Consider the following 19,109-nt stretch of genomic DNA (forward strand, 5'->3'; position numbering starts at 1 on the left):
TAGAACATGGGAAAACTAATGCCACACTAGGCAATCCCCCATCTACCTGTACACTATTTATAGGGGATTTTGAGGGGGCTGGTGGTTCTCTTCTCTTCCCCCCAACCTGTGGTGGGGAAAAAAAAGTAAGCAAGCCATAGATTAATGTGAATTGAGATCCCTGGCAGAGGTTTCCCTTCTCTTCCTGTCACACCAGGAACAGAGAATCCTTCCAAAGTACAAATCGCCTCTTATGGCGGTCAGTGGAACAGAGTTCTCAATTTCAAAGTCTTCTCTCCCAGAACCTGGATTTATCAATCTGAATTTGACAATGAGCCCCCTTTAACCCCACCTCCTGGGACAAATAGATTAATAGCCTCAGGAGACCCCAAACATGACCTTTTCTGACTCTCCCCAATCTATTGAAGACTAAGTGTTTGGGCTTCAGATGTGCTTTAACCTTTTATTTCATAAGAGCCATTACGTTCATAGATAATGGTAGTTGGGAAAACTTATCTTGGCCACCATAATCTATACGAGATGGCATTCTTTTTGGGCAAGCCTTTAAATACAAGAGTCCTAACAAGTCACAACAGTTTAAATATATTTTATTACAAATGAAACATTTCACAATAGAACATATGGACCCAATTAGAACATGATTTCACTTTTTATGTACATCTACATACAGTGCATCTTCCACTTCTCTTATGGAGTGGGGAACCTCTACTGTCAGAGGTGCCTAAGGGTTTGACTCTGAATTTCACACTTGGATCTCCCTCAGCAGGTGCACAGCAAGGGCGATAACATTTTAATAGTGGTAGATACCTAGAATATACTGAACTGAAAAATGTATAATACAGTTGGCTAAATCAAAGATTGCTTCTCTGATTACACAGTCCATTTTTTCTGAAACATTTTGATATCCACTTTTGCTTAAGACCCACCAACAGCCAGTGCAACATCACTTTCTGAACTATATTGGCCAACTTATTCTGTAAAGGAATGTCAACTGTGGCCTACAGGCCTGCCTGACAAGATGGCTGCTTCGCTGATGTCACTAGCAGCTAGTGAACTAATTGGCTGCCTTCTCCAAACATTGGCTCAATTTGCTAAATTGTTGCCTGAACTGTCTGTAGGTGACTGGACTGTTTTAATAATGCTTCTGCTCAGCAGATAGTCACAGCTTTGCATACTATGTCATATATATTAAATTTACATCTTTGTGGCTGGCATTGACTATAAAGTATGTGGTAGCCAGCTACCTATTATTCTGACACCCGTCCTCTTCAGCTATTGGGTATACTATTATGGTAACGAGTCAAATACATCAACTGCAAATGGTCTTTAAGTTGAAGCAATTCTGTTTTGCAGGCCATGGCAAAGAGGTGACTCTATAGGTGGCAACTGTGACTTACAACTAAAGCGGATGGCATGTGATAGATTCCCTCAGTAACACATGGAGTTCGAGAACTCATTCATCCATAAGCAATCTGTTGTGTACTAATGCAAATTATAGCGTGTGTTCATATACATTAAGGCAGTACATTCATTAGGAAAGGGTGGCTGGCAAAGGCAGTCTACTCATTAGGAATGGGCAGCAATGGAGGCAGTCCACTCCTTCCGAATGGGTGGTCAACGGAGGCAGTCTACCGCTTCCGAATGGTTGGCCAACGGAGGCAGTCTACTCCTTCCGAATGGTTGGCCAACGGAGGCAGTCTACTCCTTCCGAATGGTTGGCCAACGGAGGCAGTCTACTCCTTCCGAATGGTTGGCCAACGGAGGCAGTCTACTCCTTCCGAATGGTTGGCCAACGGAGGCAGTCTACTCCTTCCGAATGGTTGGCCAACGGAGGCAGTCTACTCCTTCCGAATGGTTGGCCAACGGAGGCAGTCTACTCCTCCCGAATGGTTGGCCAACGGAGGCAGTCTACTCCTCCCGAATGGTTGGCCAACGGAGGCAGTCTACTCCTCCCGAATGGTTGGCCAACGGAGGCAGTCTACTCCTCCCGAATGGTTGGCCAACGGAGGCAGTCTACTCCTCCCGAATGGTTGGCCAACGGAGGCAGTCTACCGCTGCCGAATGGTTGGCCAACGGAGGCAGTCTACCGCTGCCGAATGGTTGGCCAACGGAGGCAGTCTACCGCTGCCGAATGGTTGGCCAACGGAGGCAGTCTACCGCTGCCGAATGGTTGGCCAACGGAGGCAGTCTACCGCTGCCGAATGGTTGGCCAACGGAGGCAGTCTACCGCTGCCGAATGGTTGGCCAACGGAGGCAGTCTACCGCTGCCGAATGGTTGGCCAACGGAGGCAGTCTACCGCTGCCGAATGGTTGGCCAACGGAGGCAGTCTACCGCTGCCGAATGGGTGGCCAACGGAGGCAGTCTACCGCTGCCGAATGGGTGGCCAACGGAGGCAGTCTACCGCTTCCGAATGGGTGGCCAACGGAGGGAATCCACTCATTCCAAACTGGAGGCCAACGGAGGCAGTCTACTCATTCCGAATGGGTGGCCAACGGAGGCAGTCCACCCATTCCGAATGGGTGGCCAACGGAGGCAGTCCACCCATTCCGAATGGGTGGCCAACGGAGGCAGTCCACCCATTCCGAATGGGTGGCCAACGGAGGCAGTCCACCCATTCCCAATGGCTGGCCAACGGAGGCAGTCTACTCCTTCCGAATGGTTGGCCAACGGAAGCAGTCTACCCCTTCCGAATGGGTGGCCAACGGAGGCAGTCTACCGCTTCCGAATGGGTGGCCAACGGAGGCAGTCTACCGCTTCCGAATGGGTGGCAAACGGAGGCAGTCTACCGCTTCCGAATGGGTGGCCAACGGAGGCAGTCTACCGCTTCCGAATGGGTGGCCAACGGAGGGAATCCACTCATTCCAAACTGCAGGCCAACGGAGGCAGTCCACCCATTCCGAATGGGTGGCCAACGGAGGCAGTCCACCCATTCCGAATGGGTGGCCAACGGAGGCAGTCCACCCATTCCGAATGGCTGGCCAACGGAGACAGTTTATTCATTCCGAACATGTGGCCAATGGAGACAATCTGCTCATTCGGAATGGGTGGTCAATGAAGGTAGTCCTATCATTAGGAATGTGCAGGCAACAGAGCCAGTCCACTCATTCTGAATGGGCAGTTAACGGAGGCAGTCCACTTATTCCGAATGGGCGGCCAACGAAGGCAGTCCTTTCATTCTGAAAGGGCTGCAATAAAGGCAGTCCACACGTTATGAATGGGAACCCAATGAAGGCCGCCCCCTCTCCAAAATGAATGAGGGAAAAAAAGCAGATGATCTTTAAGTGCCTCATGCCTTCCACTCTATGGTACATTAGGGTGCCTTTCACAATGAACATACCACACAGAGCAGTTCCAATAACATACTTGTCATAATGCGTAAGCATGAATGGGCCCTAATAATAATGTCACAGTATTTATGATGGCGCCAAGTAACTCTAGATCAGTTAGCGCCTTCAAAAAACTTAAAAAAGAACTCCAGGTCAAATGCACTTTTTATCATGTGCTGCTACTGCCAAAGGTTTTACAGTTGGCTGCTGTTGGACCGAACTGCATTGTGTGTAAAGGTTAGCTGGTAAGAAGATATAGAAGCACGGCAACTGCAGAATATTGTATTTTGTCTCTTTTAATTTTCTGAGGTTGTACATTTCCCCAGTTTAGATCATTTGAAGGTGAGAACCTGTCATGACAGACACATGGATGCTACCGTTGCCCACATATTGAGGAAATTGTTAGCAGCTTAGGGATTCTTCACTGGCTACATGCTTTTTCCAGGTCATTGTCTCTCTAAGTAATAAAGATGCTAATGGGGGCCATAGACGGGTTGAAATTCGGCTGATTTTCACACTGTTAGTGGGTTAATTGGTCGTCCATTTTTCAGGCTTTTTGCACATATTTTTTATCGGGCATGTTGGAAAATTTGCGGCCGATTTTGACGATCAACGGATTTTCCACGCAATGATGGGCAAATTGACCGATCGTTTTACTGATAAAAAATCTGCGCAAATGAAAAGTCTTGCGGTTGCAACAATGTATTTGTATCCAAATAAAAACATCTGTATCCGAAATGGATACAATGTTGCAACCGCACGACTTTTCATATGAAATATAATAGCGGACTGGAATACTTTATTCTTTTTCTTCTTCTTTTCTTCTTATGTATTGCTCCCATGTGCTCCCCCGTCTCTGCAAGGGACAGAAGTAATTATGGGATTAAATACCGGCTACAGACAGGACGAAAATCGGCTGATTTTTTTTACCGTTGGTGGTAACGTCAGCTCATCGAACTACCGATTTTTTTTTTTTTTTTTTAAACAGCCGGTTTTCGACCCGTCTATGGCCTACATAATGGCAGCATCCATATTGCTATCATGACAGGTTCTCCTATCACACGCTGCTACTTTAAAGCCCCCACCATCTTTTGAAAGTTGATGAGGAAGCGGAGGATTGGCGGCAAATCTATACCAAGGATTGTCTAAAAGTTGCTCTACTGAAGGAAAAAAGTGCATTATATCAAAAACACATTCCATTTTTCTTTTTCATCTTTAGAACTATCTGGAATGGACTGAAGTGCGCTCACTCCTGGCGCTCCGTGCGTTTCATAATTCCCCGCGGAGACGCAGGTCCCTGTAAAAAGCACTGTACTCCCTTATATTATCCTGAGACAGCTGTCATTAAGGCATTGGCAGAGCGCTGGCGGTGTCGCTGGGAGCCGCTGGCATCAAAGCTCCGCGGCGGACAGGCTTAGAGCATCAACTCATCTTTAGCGAGTGGTTGTCCCCTATGCAGTGCCGTCCTGTTCGTGGTATACGTCAGTTCTAAACAGGACAAGGAGTTCCGTCTACAGTGCAAAATCCTGTCTGCGATAAATGTATCGCATGACTACAGTCAGCCAATCCTGCGACTGACCCAAAGAACGTCCAACCCTCCAAGACCCATTGGATGGAACGAAGGAGCCACAAGCCACCCAGGGGTCCTATCCTTCCTCTAAGTCTTCTAGGTCCGGCCAAGTTGGAGGCTGAGCTGTCCATGGCTTGCAGAGTGCAATTGTGGTTTATGTAGTTTTCGGACGACCGCATTTCTGGAGCGACTCAGAGTTTTCGAAGCCAATTTATTTCCGTTGTTGTAGGCTCCTATTTCACATGAGGATTAAAAAACAGTCAATGGTTCGGGCAGGAGGGGTCCCGGGGCTCTCCTAGGCCTCGCTGCTACACGTGTAGATATCGTCCTCCATCAGGATTATCATTTGCTCGAACTTGTGCTGTAATTGGCCGCGTCTGGTGACAGGGTTGGCTTCTAGAGCGCCGACAATCTGTGGAAATGGAGTAGGATTTTAGATTTGATTATTCATTCACGTATGTAGGGCCCAACAATGAACATTTATTGGCCCCCTCTTGGCCGGCTAAAGCTTATATATTGCCCCCCCCCCCCCACACACTTATCAATATGTTGATGAAACTCTTCAATAAAGCCTTTCCATTTCCATTACATATCTTACTTTAGTCCCAGTGAGGTCATCTCTGGGTCTCTGCGCTTCTCTATGCACATGGTCCCGCCTGCATAGGTGTGAATGGAGCCTTAGGTACAACTGAAGGCAAAACTTTTGCTCTTGGGTTTAGATGTACCTAAGAGCCCTTTCACACTTGTGCAACTTGTCATGTGACTTTGGACCCCAAAGTCACATGACAAGTCACGCCCCATGTTTGCTAATGAGCACCATTCATATTTGTGCGACTTGACTTGCACTATTTTGGTCTGACTTTCATGCGGCTTGAGGGCCACAGACTTCAATGTAAATGATCCAAAGTCGCACCTGAATGATATATGTGCGACTTTTGTGTGGCTTTGTACAGCACAATCATCCTTGGTCAAAGCCAAAGTTGCACTAAAGTCACACTCATCCAAAGTTCAGTCCCTTTCAGTCGGCTCCACCCCTGCCCTTTGACGCCACCATTTTCATATTTTTGGCAAGTACGCAGATGTGCCAAAGGCTCTGCTGGGCCCTTGTGTCCTGGCAGAGGTATGGGCTCCTCCCCTCCAGTCTTGCACAGGTGTACCGGCTCTTCCTCTTCAGTCTTGCACAGGTGTACCCGCTCCTCCCCTTCAGTCTTGCACAGGTGTACCGGCTCCTCCCCTCCAGTCTTGCACAGGTGTCCCGACTCCTCCCCTCCAGTCTTGCACAGGTGTACCGGCTCCTCCCCTCCAGTCTTGCACAGATGTACCGGCTCCTCCCCTTCAGTCTTGCACAGGTGTACCGGCTCCTCTCCTCCAGTCTTGCACAGGTGAACCGACTCCTCCCCTCCAGTCTTGCACAGATGTACCGGCTCCTCCCCTTCAGTCTTGCACAGGTGAACCGACTCCTCCCCTCCAGTCTTGCACAGGTGTACCGGCTCCTCTCCTCCAGTCTTGCACAGGTGTACCGGCTCCTCCCCTTCAGTCTTGCACAGGTGTACCGGCTCCTCTCCTCCAGTCTTGCACAGGTGTACCCGCTCCTCCCCTTCAGTCTTGCACAGGTGTACCGGCTCCTCCCCTTCAGTCTTGCACAGGTGTACCGGCTCCTCCCTTCCAGTCTAGCATAGGTGTACCGGCCCCTCCCTTCCAGTCTAGCACAGGTGTACCGGCTCCTCCCTTCCAGTCTTGCACAGGTTTACCGGCTCCTCCCCTTCAGTCTTGCACAGGTGTAGCGGCTCCTCCCCTCCAGTCTTGCACAGGTGTACTGGCTCCTCCCCTCCAGTCTTGCACAGGTGTACCGGCTCCTCCCCTCCAGTCTTGCACAGGTGTACCGGCTCCTCCCCTCCAGTCTTGCACAGGTGTACCGACTCCTCCCCTCCAGTCTTGCTCAGGTGTACCGGCTCCTCCCCTCCAGTCGTGCACAGGTGTACCGACTCCTCCCCTCCAGTCTTGCTCAGGTGTACCGGCTCCTCCCCTCCAGTCGTGCACAGGTTTACCGGCTCCTCCCCTTCAGTCTTGCACAGGTGTACCGACTCCTCCCCTCCAGTCTTGCTCAGGTGTACCGGCTCCTCCCCTTCAGTCTTGCACAGGTGTACCGGCTCCTCTCCTTCAGTCTTGCACAGGTGTATGCGATTTGGAACACCTGTACACAGACGGGGAATTTTTCCACACTTGAAGTTTTGGGACTTCCATAACAGCCCATCTTAGTACATGCGTGCCAGGACCTGAAGCCCTGCGGCACATCTGCAAACACGCACGTCGGGGGATGGGAGGGGCGGGTACATTATTCTGGCCCAGGTACAAAAACCCCACAAAATAAAATGAATAAATAAATGTAATATCTAAATGTGAGAGGGGGAGGGGAAAATCAAAGTTCATTTAGGGTGGAGGTCTGCTTTACGGTTCCAATCCATGAAATCGCGTGAAAGCGACGCTTACCTGCGAGCGATATTTTTTTGCGTATTTGTAAATCTCTGCGACGGCGACGTTGGTGTTAAATTTGTTTTGGTATTTCTGGAAAAAAAAAGAAAAGTACAAGTTAGGTGTGAAAAAAATGACCCGCGCCTGCCGTAGAAGTGGTGGTAAGGCGGGTCAAATGGGCGTATAGTTGTTCCATCTTACCCGCGACTCCTCGGCGAGGTGGGCGTTCATTTCCTGTTCGCTCAGCGGGCTCATGTCTTTAATCTGCTGGTAATATTTCTGCACGATTTTCCGATACTCCGGAATTTCCTTGGCGTACAGCAGCTTGTTGGTGGGGGAGTCCTGAAATAAAAGACGCGTAAAAGGTCGCGTTATCGTCCAGGCGTTGATGATGTCACAACCTCCTAGTGAGCTGATTGGCTCTCTGCTATCTAGAAAACAGTTACACTTTAAGGGCCGGTTCACACTACAGGCGTTTCAGTTGCTTTTTTTCTGCATCCAAAACGCACAGAAAGTAGGTGATATGGTGTTCAATGTCATAGTAAACATCAGTGTTTGCAGTTCCAGTGCGTTCCGGATGCAGAAAAAAAGAGTAGAACAGGCGGCATTTTTCCTGCACAGAACTGTACTGGAATGTGGTGAAACGCATCAAAAACGCACCGGAACGCACGTCACTATTTAAATTGAAAAAAAAGGGGGGAAAAAATGAACCAGAACTCATAAAAAAGCATCAAAAACACACACACACAAAAAAAAAGGACGGGGCACTATTCCTCTCACTGACACCAATGATGGGGCACTATTCCTCCCACTGACACCAATGATGGGACACTATTCCTCCCACTGACACCAATGATGGGGCACTATTCCTCTCACTGACACCAATGATGGGGCACTATTCCTCCCACTGACACCAATGATGGGACACTATTCCTCCCACTGATACCAATGATGGGGCACTATTCCTCCCACTGACACCAATGATGGGGCACTATTCCTCCCACTGACACCAATGATGGGACACTATTCCTCCCACTGATACCAATGATGGGGCACTATTCCTCCCACTGACACCAATGATGGGACACTATTCCTCCCCCCACTGACACCAATGATGGGGCACTATTCCTCCCACTGATACCAATGATGGGACACTATTCCTCCCCCCACTGACACCTATGATGGGGCACTATTCCTCCCACTGATACCAATGATGGGGCACTATTCCTCCCACTGATACCAATGATGGGGCACTACTCCTCCCACTGACACCAATGATGGGGCACTATTCCTCCCACTGATACCAATGATGGGGCACTATTCCTCCCACTGATACCAATGATGGGGCACTATTCCTCCCACTGACACCAATGATAGGGCACTATTCCTCCCACTGACACCAATGATGGGGCACTATTCCTCCCACTGACACCAATGATGGGGCACTATTCCTCCCACTGACACCAATGATGGGGCACTATTCCCCCCACTGACACCAATGATGGGGCACTATTCCTCCCACTGACACCAATGATGGGGCACTATTCCCCCCACTGACACCAATGATGGGGCACTATTCCCCCCACTGATACCAATGATGGGGCACTATTCCTCCCACTAATACCAATGATGGGGCACTATTCCTCCCACTGATACCAATGATGGAGCACTATTCCTCCCACTGACACCAATGATGGGACACTATTCCTCCCACTGACACCAATGATGGGGCACTATTCCTCCCACTGACACCAATGATGGGGCACTATTCCTCCCACTGATACCAATGATGGGGCACTATTCCTCCCACTGACACCAATGATGGGGCACTATTCCTCCCACTGATACCAATGATGGGGCACTATTCCTCCCACTGACACCAATGATGGGGCACTATTCCTCCCACTGACACCAATGATGGGACACTATTCCTCCCACTGACCCCAAAGATAGGGTCCTATTCCTTCCACTGACATCAATGATGGGGCACTATTCCTTCCACTGACACCAAAGATAGGGTCCTATTCCTTCCACTGACACCAACAATGGGGCACTATTCCTCCCACTGATACCAATGATGGGGCACTATTCCTTTCAATGCCATCAACGACGGGGCACTATTCGTCCCCTGACACAAATGATGGGGCACTTTTCCTTCCAATGACACCAACGATGGGGTACTAGTCCTCCCACTGACACCAGTGGTGGGGCACTATTATATCCACTGACACCAACGATGGAAAATTGTTTACTCCCACTAATACTGGGACAATTTCTCCTCCCATTGAAGCCCAATATACTGGCCCATTGTTTAAAAAGTTTGCAGACCCCTGACCTAAGATAACAAAGTAATATATATAGTATATGTTGGTTTTTGGGGACAAACTTGACTTTCCTTTGAAGTATAGACTTGCAAAAACAAATTTTTTTCTATGTAACCTAAAAAAAAAGTAAAAAAAATAAAAAGCAATTTCTGGCTGTCATTTTGACAGCTGGCAATAGCATCAGTGGGGGAGGGGAGGGGAGCAGCAGGGAGAGAGGTGCTGGACATAAGAGATGCATCCTAGAAACTTAATTTTTTTTACCAAACAGGAAGTGAGGGAAGATCTGCAAAAGGGATACAGAGAGTGTTGTCACCAAGACAGGAAGTGAAAGAAGATCTGCAAAAGGGATAGAGTGTTGTCACCGGGACAGGAAGTGAGAGATCTGCCAAAAGGGATACAGAGAGTGTTGTCACCAGGACAAGAAGTGAGAGATCTGCAAAAGGGATACAAAGAGTGTTGTCACCATGACAGGAAGGGAGAGAAGATCTGCAAAAGGGATACAGAGAGTGTTGTCACCAAGACAGGAAGTGAAAGAAGATCTGCGAAAGGGATACAGAGAGTGTTGTCACCGTGACTAGAAGATTTGCAAAAGGGATACAGAGAGTTGTCACCGGGACAAGAAGTGGGAGAAGATCTGCAAGAGGGATACAGAGAGTGTTGTCACCAGGACAAGAAGATCTGCAAAAGGGATACAGAGAGTGTTGTCACCGGGACAGGAAGTGAGAGAAGATCTGCAAAAGGGATACAGAGAGTGTTGTCACTGGGACAAGAAGATCTGCAAAAGGGATACAGAGAGTGTTGTCACCGGGACAGGAAGTAAGGGAAGATCTGCAAAAGGAATACAGAGAGTGTTGTCACCGGGACAGGAAGTGAGAGAAGATCTGCAAAAGAAATACAGAGAGTGTTGTCACCAGGACAGGGTGTGAAGATTAATCTCTCTAGCAGAGCCCTGGATAGCAATAAAAACCTGAGTAGCTGTAAACCTTTCTCATTCCATATACAAAATTAAAGAATTTAAAAAATGACCCGGTCTCACGTTTTAATTGTTTTTCTTTAATGAGACAATATATTTCATGGGTTGGATAGGAATTTTGGCACAGTTGCTGACATGCTCTTGTACTCCTCCTCCTCCTCCCCTGATAAGCTGTGTGTGGCCCCATTTGTACAGTTAATGTCTCTCTCTTTGAAGTCGTCCCCTAAAGGCAGTGTGTGCTGCAAGTCCGTGACTGTGTCAGGTCAATGAACCGTCCATTAGCAGAAACATTCCCAGCTGTGCGCCGGCCAACAAACCAAAACAGGCTGCAGGGTGCCAAGTGTGCACCAGAGCGAGCCGCTATTCCTCCATACCAATGGGATATCAGAACCCCCCCACCACCTGCACCAGAGCGAGCCGCTATTCCTCCATACCAATGGGATATCAGAACCCCCCCACCACCTGCACCAGAGCGAGCCGCTATTCCTCCATACCAATGGGATATCAGAACCCCCCCACCTGCACCAGAGCGAGCCGCTATTCCTCCATACCAATGGGATATCAGAACCCCCCCACCACCTGCACCAGAGCGAGACGCTATTCCTCCATACCAATGGGATATCAGAGCCCCCCACCCCCTGCACCAGAGCGAGCCACTATTCCTCCATACCAATGGGATATCAGAACCCCCCACCACCTGCACCAGAGTAAGCCGCTATCCCTCCATACCAATGGGATATCAGAGCCCCCCACCACCTGCACCAGAGCGAGACGCTATTCCTCCATACCAATGGGATATCAGAACCCCCCACCTGCACCAGAGCGAACCGCTATCCCTCCCTACCCATGGGATATCAGAACCCCCCCCACCACCTGCACCAGAGCGAGCCGCTATCCCTCCATACCCATGGGATATCAGAACCCCCCCCCCCCCCCCCTACCACCACCTGCACCACATCGAGCCACTATCCCTCCATACCCATTGGAATATCAGAAACCCCTCCCCCCACCCCCTGCACCAGAGCGAGCCACTATCCCTCCGTACCCATGGGATATCAGAACACCCCCACCCCCACCAGAGTGAGCCGCTATCCCTCCGTACCCATGGGATATCAGAACAACCCCCACCACATCAAGCCGCTTTTCCTCCATACCCATGAAATATCAGAACCCCCCCATGCCCCCACTTGCACCAGAGCAAGCCGCTATTCCTCCATACCAATGGGATATCAGAACCCCCCCACCACCTGCACCAGAGCGAGACGCTATTCCTCCATACCAATGGGATATCAGAGCCCCCCACCCCCTGCACCAGAGCGAGCCACTATTCCTCCATACCAATGGGATATCAGAACCCCCCACCACCTGCACCAGAGTAAGCCGCTATCCCTCCATACCAATGGGATATCAGAGCCCCCCACCACCTGCACCAGAGCGAGACGCTATTCCTCCATACCAATGGGATATCAGAACCCCCCACCTGCACCAGAGCGAACCGCTATCCCTCCCTACCCATGGGATATCAGAACCCCCCCCACCACCTGCACCAGAGCGAGCCGCTATCCCTCCATACCCATGGGATATCAGAACCCCCCCCCCCCCCCTACCACCACCTGCACCACATCGAGCCACTATCCCTCCATACCCATTGGAATATCAGAAACCCCTCCCCCCACCCCCTGCACCAGAGCGAGCCACTATCCCTCCGTACCCATGGGATATCAGAACACCCCCACCCCCACCAGAGTGAGCCGCTATCCCTCCGTACCCATGGGATATCAGAACAACCCCCACCACATCAAGCCGCTTTTCCTCCATACCCATGAAATATCAGAACCCCCCCATGCCCCCACTTGCACCAGAGCAAGCCGCTATCCCTCTGTGCCCATGGGATATCAGAACACCCCCCACCAGAGCAAACAGCTATAACTCCACAAAATACCCATATCCTGGGATATCCTGTGTTCATGTGATCTCAGCACCCCGGAGCTCCCAGAGATTCTCACTCCTGCGTTCATGTGATCCCAGCACCCCTGTGATCCCAGAGTCTCACTCCTGTGTTCATGTGATCTCAGCACCCCTGTGATCCCAGAGATTCTCACTCCTGCGTTCATGTGATCCCAGCACCCCTGTGATCCTAGAGTCTCACTCCTGTGTTCATGTGATCCCAGCACCCCTGTGATCCCAGAGATTCTCACTCCTGCGTTCATGTGATCCCAGCCCCCCTGTGATCCCAGAGATTCTCACTCCTGTGTTCATGTGATCCCAGCACCCCTGTGATCCCAGAGATTCTCACTCCTGCGTTCATGTGATCCCAGCACCCCTGTGATCCCAGAGATTCTCACTCCTGTGTTCATGTGATCCCAGCACCCCTGTAATCACAGAGATTCTCACTCCTGTGTTCATGTGATCCCAGCACCCCTGTGATCCGAGAGATTCTCACTCCTGTGTTCATGTGATCCCAGCACCCCTGTGATCCCAGAGATTCTCACTCCTGTGTTCATATGATCCCAGCAACCCAGTGATCCGAGAGATTCTCACTCCTGTGTTCATGTGAACCCAGCACCCCTGTGATCCCAGAGAGTCTCACTCCTGTGTTCATGTGATCCCAGCACCCCTGTGATCCCAGAGATTCTCACTCCTGTGTTCATGTGATCCCAGCACCCCGGTGCTCCCAGGGGTTTATAGAGTACATCTAGAAGGGAAATGGCAGAATTGAATGTTTTCCCACAGAAAGTATTTTGGACAAAACTGTAAACATTTCTTACTATGTACACCGTGTGATTTTTTTTATCTTGCGTGGGAGTAAAAGCCGGGACGACCTGTCCTGCCCTGGAGTCACTCCGCCATATTAATCTCCTAAATGAACATTCCTTCCTGAGATATTTTGGAAACTTGACTGAACAAAACCATTTAAATTCCAATTCCCCTAAACCTGAACTCCGGCATAAGTAAATATCAACTACCGGTAAATCCATTCATCCTGTGTATTTCTTCCAGATCTGGGCAGGCATCCAGTGTGAGACTTCCTGTAATAAAGACCGCTCACGGCTGCTCTCTCTCCTTGTGCAGGGGGACTGGTCTTGTCTCCGCCCCCTCCTGTACTTTTCCACAAGCAGCCTGTAGTGGGAGGGGCCTGCTGGACCCCTTTTACGACTCTACTCTGCGCAGGCTATGTATAGCGCATTGAAGACGAATCAGAGTGATACCAATTGGTCAAGGTGATCATGTGACAGCACATGACCAATCAAAATCGTTGTGATCCATTCCAGAAGCCCTAAAGTAAAAGCAGAGCCTTCAAATTGCTGGAGCACTGCACAGACTGAGTGGGCAGTGACAGCCAATCACCCAGGGAGGTAAGTGCAGCAAAGACCAGGGGGTGCTAGGGTGTTAGTCCTCCTGTTTGAGACAGATGTGTCTCTGATCAAAAGCACTGGAGGGAGTCTCACCTTTCCAAGCTGCATATCGGAGATGGAGCAGGCGTCTATGAAGGCCTGAGCGATGACCGACAGACAGGCATCCATGTGGTCCGATTTCTCCATATCGAAGACAAACTCCGGGTTCTTCAGGATATTTACCCAGAAACGCAGAGGAAGACTGCAAAGAATGGCCAGAGAGAGATGATGGATGAAGTAGAAAATTAAATGACATTATATATATAAATCATATGTAGAGCGGAGCCAAGTCAGAAACCCAACCCATTCCAGCTTTGAAGAAATCCTATTGGTCCTTAATGGTGACAACCGGCCAATCCCTACATTCTTATCTAAGCTTGCGGCTGTTCTCACCTGTTGGTCTTCCAGATGTGCAATGTGTCCGGGTCAGAGATGCCGCGTTTTTCTGCCTGCTCCTCCAAGAAGTCAAAGAAATATTTGATGGCGAGAGGCGGCCGGTCCTCCTTGATGCTGAGGACAGCCCGGAACAGGTCATCCAGGAATTTCTGTAGAGTTCCCTGAAGTCCGGGAAGAAAAAGAAATGACTATTTGGCCAATAACTGTGAGAAAGCATGACTCCGCCCCTCGATAAAGTGGAGAAATTACTGTTCAGCCAATACCTGTGCATGAAAGTGTGACTCCACCCCTTCTCAGCCCCTCGATATATAACACAGAGAAATGACCATTCAGCCAATATCTGTGCATGAAAGTGTGACTCCACCCCTTCTCAGCCCCTCGATATATAACACAGAGAAATGACCATTCAGCCAATACCTGTGCATGAAAGTATGACTCCACCCCTTCTCAGCCCCTCAATATGTAAAGCCAGAGAAATGACCATTCAGCCAATACCTGTGCATGAAAGTATGACTCCACCCCTTCTCAGCCCCTCGATTTGTAAAGCCAGAGAAATTAACATTCAGCCAATACCTGTGCATTAAAGTATGACTCCACCCCTTCTCAGCCCCTCGATAAAGCAGAGAAATGACCATTCAGCCAATACCTGTGCATGAAATTGTGACTCCACCCCTTCTCAGCCCCTCGATATATAAAGCAGAGAAATGACCATTCAGCCAATACCTGTGCATGAAAGTGTGACTCCGCCCCTTCTCAGCCCCTCGATATATAAAGCAGAGAAATGACCATTCAGCCAATACCTGTGCATGAAAGTGTGACTCCGCCCCTTCTCAGCCCCTCGATATGTAAAGCCAGAGAAATTAACATTCAGCCAATACCTGTGCATGAAAGTATGACTCCACCCCTTCTCAGCCCCTCGATAAAGCAGAGAAATGACCATTCAGCCAATACCTGTACATGAAAGTATGACTCCACCCCTTCTCAGCCCCTCGATAAAGCAGAGAAATGACCATTCAGCCAATACCTGTACATGAAAGTATGACTCCACCCCTTCTCAGCCCCTCGATAAAGCAGAGAAATGACCATTCAGCCAATACCTGTACATGAAAGTATGACTCCACCCCTTCTCAGCCCCTCGATAAAGCAGAGAAATGACCATTCAGCCAATACCTGTGCATGAAAGTGTGACTCCGCCCCTTCTCAGCCCCTCGATATGTAAAGCCAGAGAAATTAACATTCAGCCAATACCTGTGCATGAAAGTATGACTCCACCCCTTCTCAGCCCCTCGATAAAGCAGAGAAATGACCATTCAGCCAATACCTGTACATGAAAGTATGACTCCACCCCTTCTCAGCCCCTCGATAAAGCAGAGAAATGACCATTCAGCCAATACCTGTACATGAAAGTATGACTCCACCCCTTCTCAGCCCCTCGATATGTAAAAACACAGAAATTAACATTCAGTCAATACCTGTGCATGAAAGTAAGACTCCACCCCTTTTCAGTCCCTCATTATATAAAGCCAGAGAAATGACCATTCAGCCAATACCTGTGCATGAAAGTATGACTCCACACCTTCTGCTGAAATTTCAGAACCCCCTTCCCGATTCATCCCAAATTTTATGCCGAGTATTTATATTCCCCTTCACCCCGGTTACTAATTGACTGTGACAAAGCACTGATTCATGTGAAACGCGTCAACATGGTAACCAGGATTTGTTTTGGCCAGTCCTATTCCAGCTGAGGGTTTCATGGTGGCTGCCGCTGGCTTCACTGAGGTCACTTCCGGTGGAAGAAGGGCTGTGGATGGTGAGGACTATATCCACAGACAAGAAGCCCGACGTAGTATCTCTCAAGAGACCAGGAAGAACTCCACGGTGTCACTAGAGATCATGCACTGGAAGTAACGTCACAGCGCACCGGAAGTGACATCACAGCGCACTGGAAGTGACGTCACAGCGCACCGGACGTGCCATCAGGGAAGCCAGCGGCAACCACTATGAAAACCTCAGCTGAAATAGTACTGGCCAAAACAAATCCCGGTCACTATGTCCACGCGTTTCGCACGACTCAGTGCTTTGTCACAACCAATTAGTAACCGGGGTGAAGAGGAATATAAATACTCGGCATAAAATTGGGGTGAAACGGGGGAGGGGGGTTGTCTGAAATTTAAAGGCATAGGTGCCTGGTTTAAAAAACAGTGTAAGCCGGTCCCATAATCCACCGTGATATAAAACATAAATTATGAATACATATCGCTGAACAAAAGAATGATATAAAAGTATACAAAAAAATGTAAAAATATATACAAACAATAAAAACAAAGCAAAAAGCTGCAGAGTCACAGTAAACCACTTATTGAACAATCAAACCATTGGATTCGGACATATTGATTGTTGGTTTTATATGTCATGGTTTCATCCCCCTGGCCTTCACCACGAGCGCTGCGTTTTCCTGGATTTATAAACGAATACAATACACATTCACGCGGACAATCACCTTTGTAGAAAGGAGCCGAGTTAAGTAGATTTCCGGTAGGACCTTCTTGCGGTGACTCTGCCGGTGGGACTTCTTGTATTCTAGTATGTCATCAGTGGGGAGAACCTGGGAGGGGCGACAGAACGGAAACGGTCAGCGAAGAGAATCAAGGGGACAGACATGACCGAGGACAGTCTATGAATGTACATCTGTGCAATAAAAACAAATGAATGTACAGAATTATGCAGGTCATAGACCGGTCGAAAACCATCCGTTTTAAAAAAAAAAAAAAAAAAAAAAAATCGGTCGTTCAATAGGCCAACGTTACCACCAACGGCAAAAAGAAAATCGGCCGATTTTTGTCCCGTCTACGGCCGGCATTTTTACTTCTGTCCCTGCAGAGAGCTCCGCTATTATATTTGACATGAAAAGGTCTTGCGGTTGCAACAATGTATCTATTTGTATCCATTTCGGATGCAGATGTTTTTATTCGGATACAAATGGATACATTGTTGCAACCGCAAGACTTTTTCATGTAAAATATAAAAGTGGACTGGAATTCTTCTTTTTCTTCATCTTTTTCTTCTTTTTCTTCTTCTTTTTCTTCATCTTCTTCTTTTTCTTCTTGCAGGTCACGGCTCCTGCGCAGGTAAAACAATCAGCTGATTTGCCCATCATTGCCGGAAAAAAATCGGCAATCGGCGCAAAAAGTAACTAAAAAGCCCAAATGAACTTTCAGTTTAATTCGGTAAAACGCATTCCGGGTGCAACAAAAAGCGTGCAAAATCTTTCGGGCCGGCTATAGAAACGCAGTCTAGATGCGTTCCGGATGTGTTTTTGATGCGTTTTTGGTGCATTTTTTATGCATTTAATTTTTCTTCAATTTAATAAGGGATGTGTGCGTTCCAGTGCATTTTCTTACCGTGTCTTTTTGTGTCATCCTCCATGAGCTCCCGAACCTCTCCCCCCCCCTGCTTTCCCTATAATTGGAATGAGCAGTACGTGTGAGTTGTGGTCACATGCTGCATGCACACTACACCTCCCACTGTCCATCTCAGGAGCGAGCAGGAGAGGGTGGCAACGTTCCTACATACAGCGGGACCACGCAGAAGGAGCGTAGCCACCCTCTAACAGGAAGTCGGATCACGCCTCCTCATTTTAAAACCTATTCTGTCCATGGGGGGCAGAGTTCTCCTTTAGGGCCAATTCACACAAGAGAAACGCAGTCCAGATGCGTTTGCGCATGTGCGTTTTTAATGAGATTTTAACATATTCCGGTGCGTTTTTTATGTGTTTTTGATGCGGTCTTGGTGAGTTCCGGTTCATTTTGTCCCCTCTCTATTTTTCAATTTAAATAGGGACATGTGCGTTCTGGTGCGTTTTACCGCATTCTAGTGCAGTTCTGTGCAGGAAAAATGCCGCCTGTTCTACTTTTTTTCTGCAATCGGAACGCACTGGAACTGCGAGCGCTGATGTGAACAATGACACTGACCACCATATCACCTACTTTCTGTGCATCCAGATGCGTTTTTGAGGCAGTTTTTGCATATTTTGTGTTTTTGTGATATTGGGGTGTTTTTTTATGTGTTCATTTATTCCCCTCTTTTTTTGCAATTTAAATAGTGACATGTGCGTTCCGGTGTCTTTTTTGGTGGGTTTTGGTGCATTCCGGTGCATTTTTTAAGCATTTTACCGCGTTCCAGTACAGTTTTGTGCAGAAAAAAATGCAGCCTGATCTACTTTTTTTTTTTTGAACACACTGGAACTGCGAGCACTGATGTGAACTATGGCACTGACCACCATATCACCGACTTTCTGTGCGTTTTGGATGCAGAAAAAAAAAGCAACTGAAACGCCTGTCGTGTGAACCGGCCCTAAGTTAATTTTCTACAGAAAGCAGCCACCAGGGGAGGACTGACAGCTCATGCGGCCCCTGGGCAATAGGGGATCATGGGGCCCCTGTGTCCTTGACCACACTCAAAGCACACCCAAAAAAGCCTATAAAAAGGTACCAGGGGCATCTCATGGGGCCCCCCACTGACCCTAGGCCCTCGGGCAGTGGACCCTCGCTCTCTGTGTGGAAGCAGCAGTCCCTCTGCAGAGGTCTGATGCCCCTTGCTGACCCAATCAGCTGGGAGTATGAGCTTTGCTGACTGCAAAATTTGCTAGCAAG

The 19,109-nt window shown here is 48.7% G+C and overlaps 1 protein-coding gene across 1 annotated transcript in view; it reads right to left on the reverse strand.

The window, feature by feature from the left end:
- Positions 1-570: 570 nt before the first annotated feature.
- Positions 571-19,109, reverse strand: part of PLXND1 (plexin D1) — a gene marked incomplete at its 5' end in the record, with an annotated part of 120,189 nt that continues 101,650 nt past the window's right edge. The window contains 6 exons of the mRNA XM_089663338.1: positions 571-5,309; positions 7,388-7,462; positions 7,571-7,711; positions 14,116-14,263; positions 14,455-14,618; positions 16,958-17,062. Of these exons, the coding sequence (XP_089519464.1) occupies positions 5,193-5,309; positions 7,388-7,462; positions 7,571-7,711; positions 14,116-14,263; positions 14,455-14,618; positions 16,958-17,062 (750 nt within the window). The remainder of the gene's footprint in view (positions 5,310-7,387; positions 7,463-7,570; positions 7,712-14,115; positions 14,264-14,454; positions 14,619-16,957; positions 17,063-19,109) is intronic.

Source organism: Staurois parvus, unplaced genomic scaffold, assembly GCF_062004578.1.
Source record: "Staurois parvus isolate SC_StPar_1 unplaced genomic scaffold, SC_StPar_1.0 ptg001670l, whole genome shotgun sequence".
Classification (NCBI taxonomy): Eukaryota; Metazoa; Chordata; class Amphibia; order Anura; family Ranidae; genus Staurois; species Staurois parvus.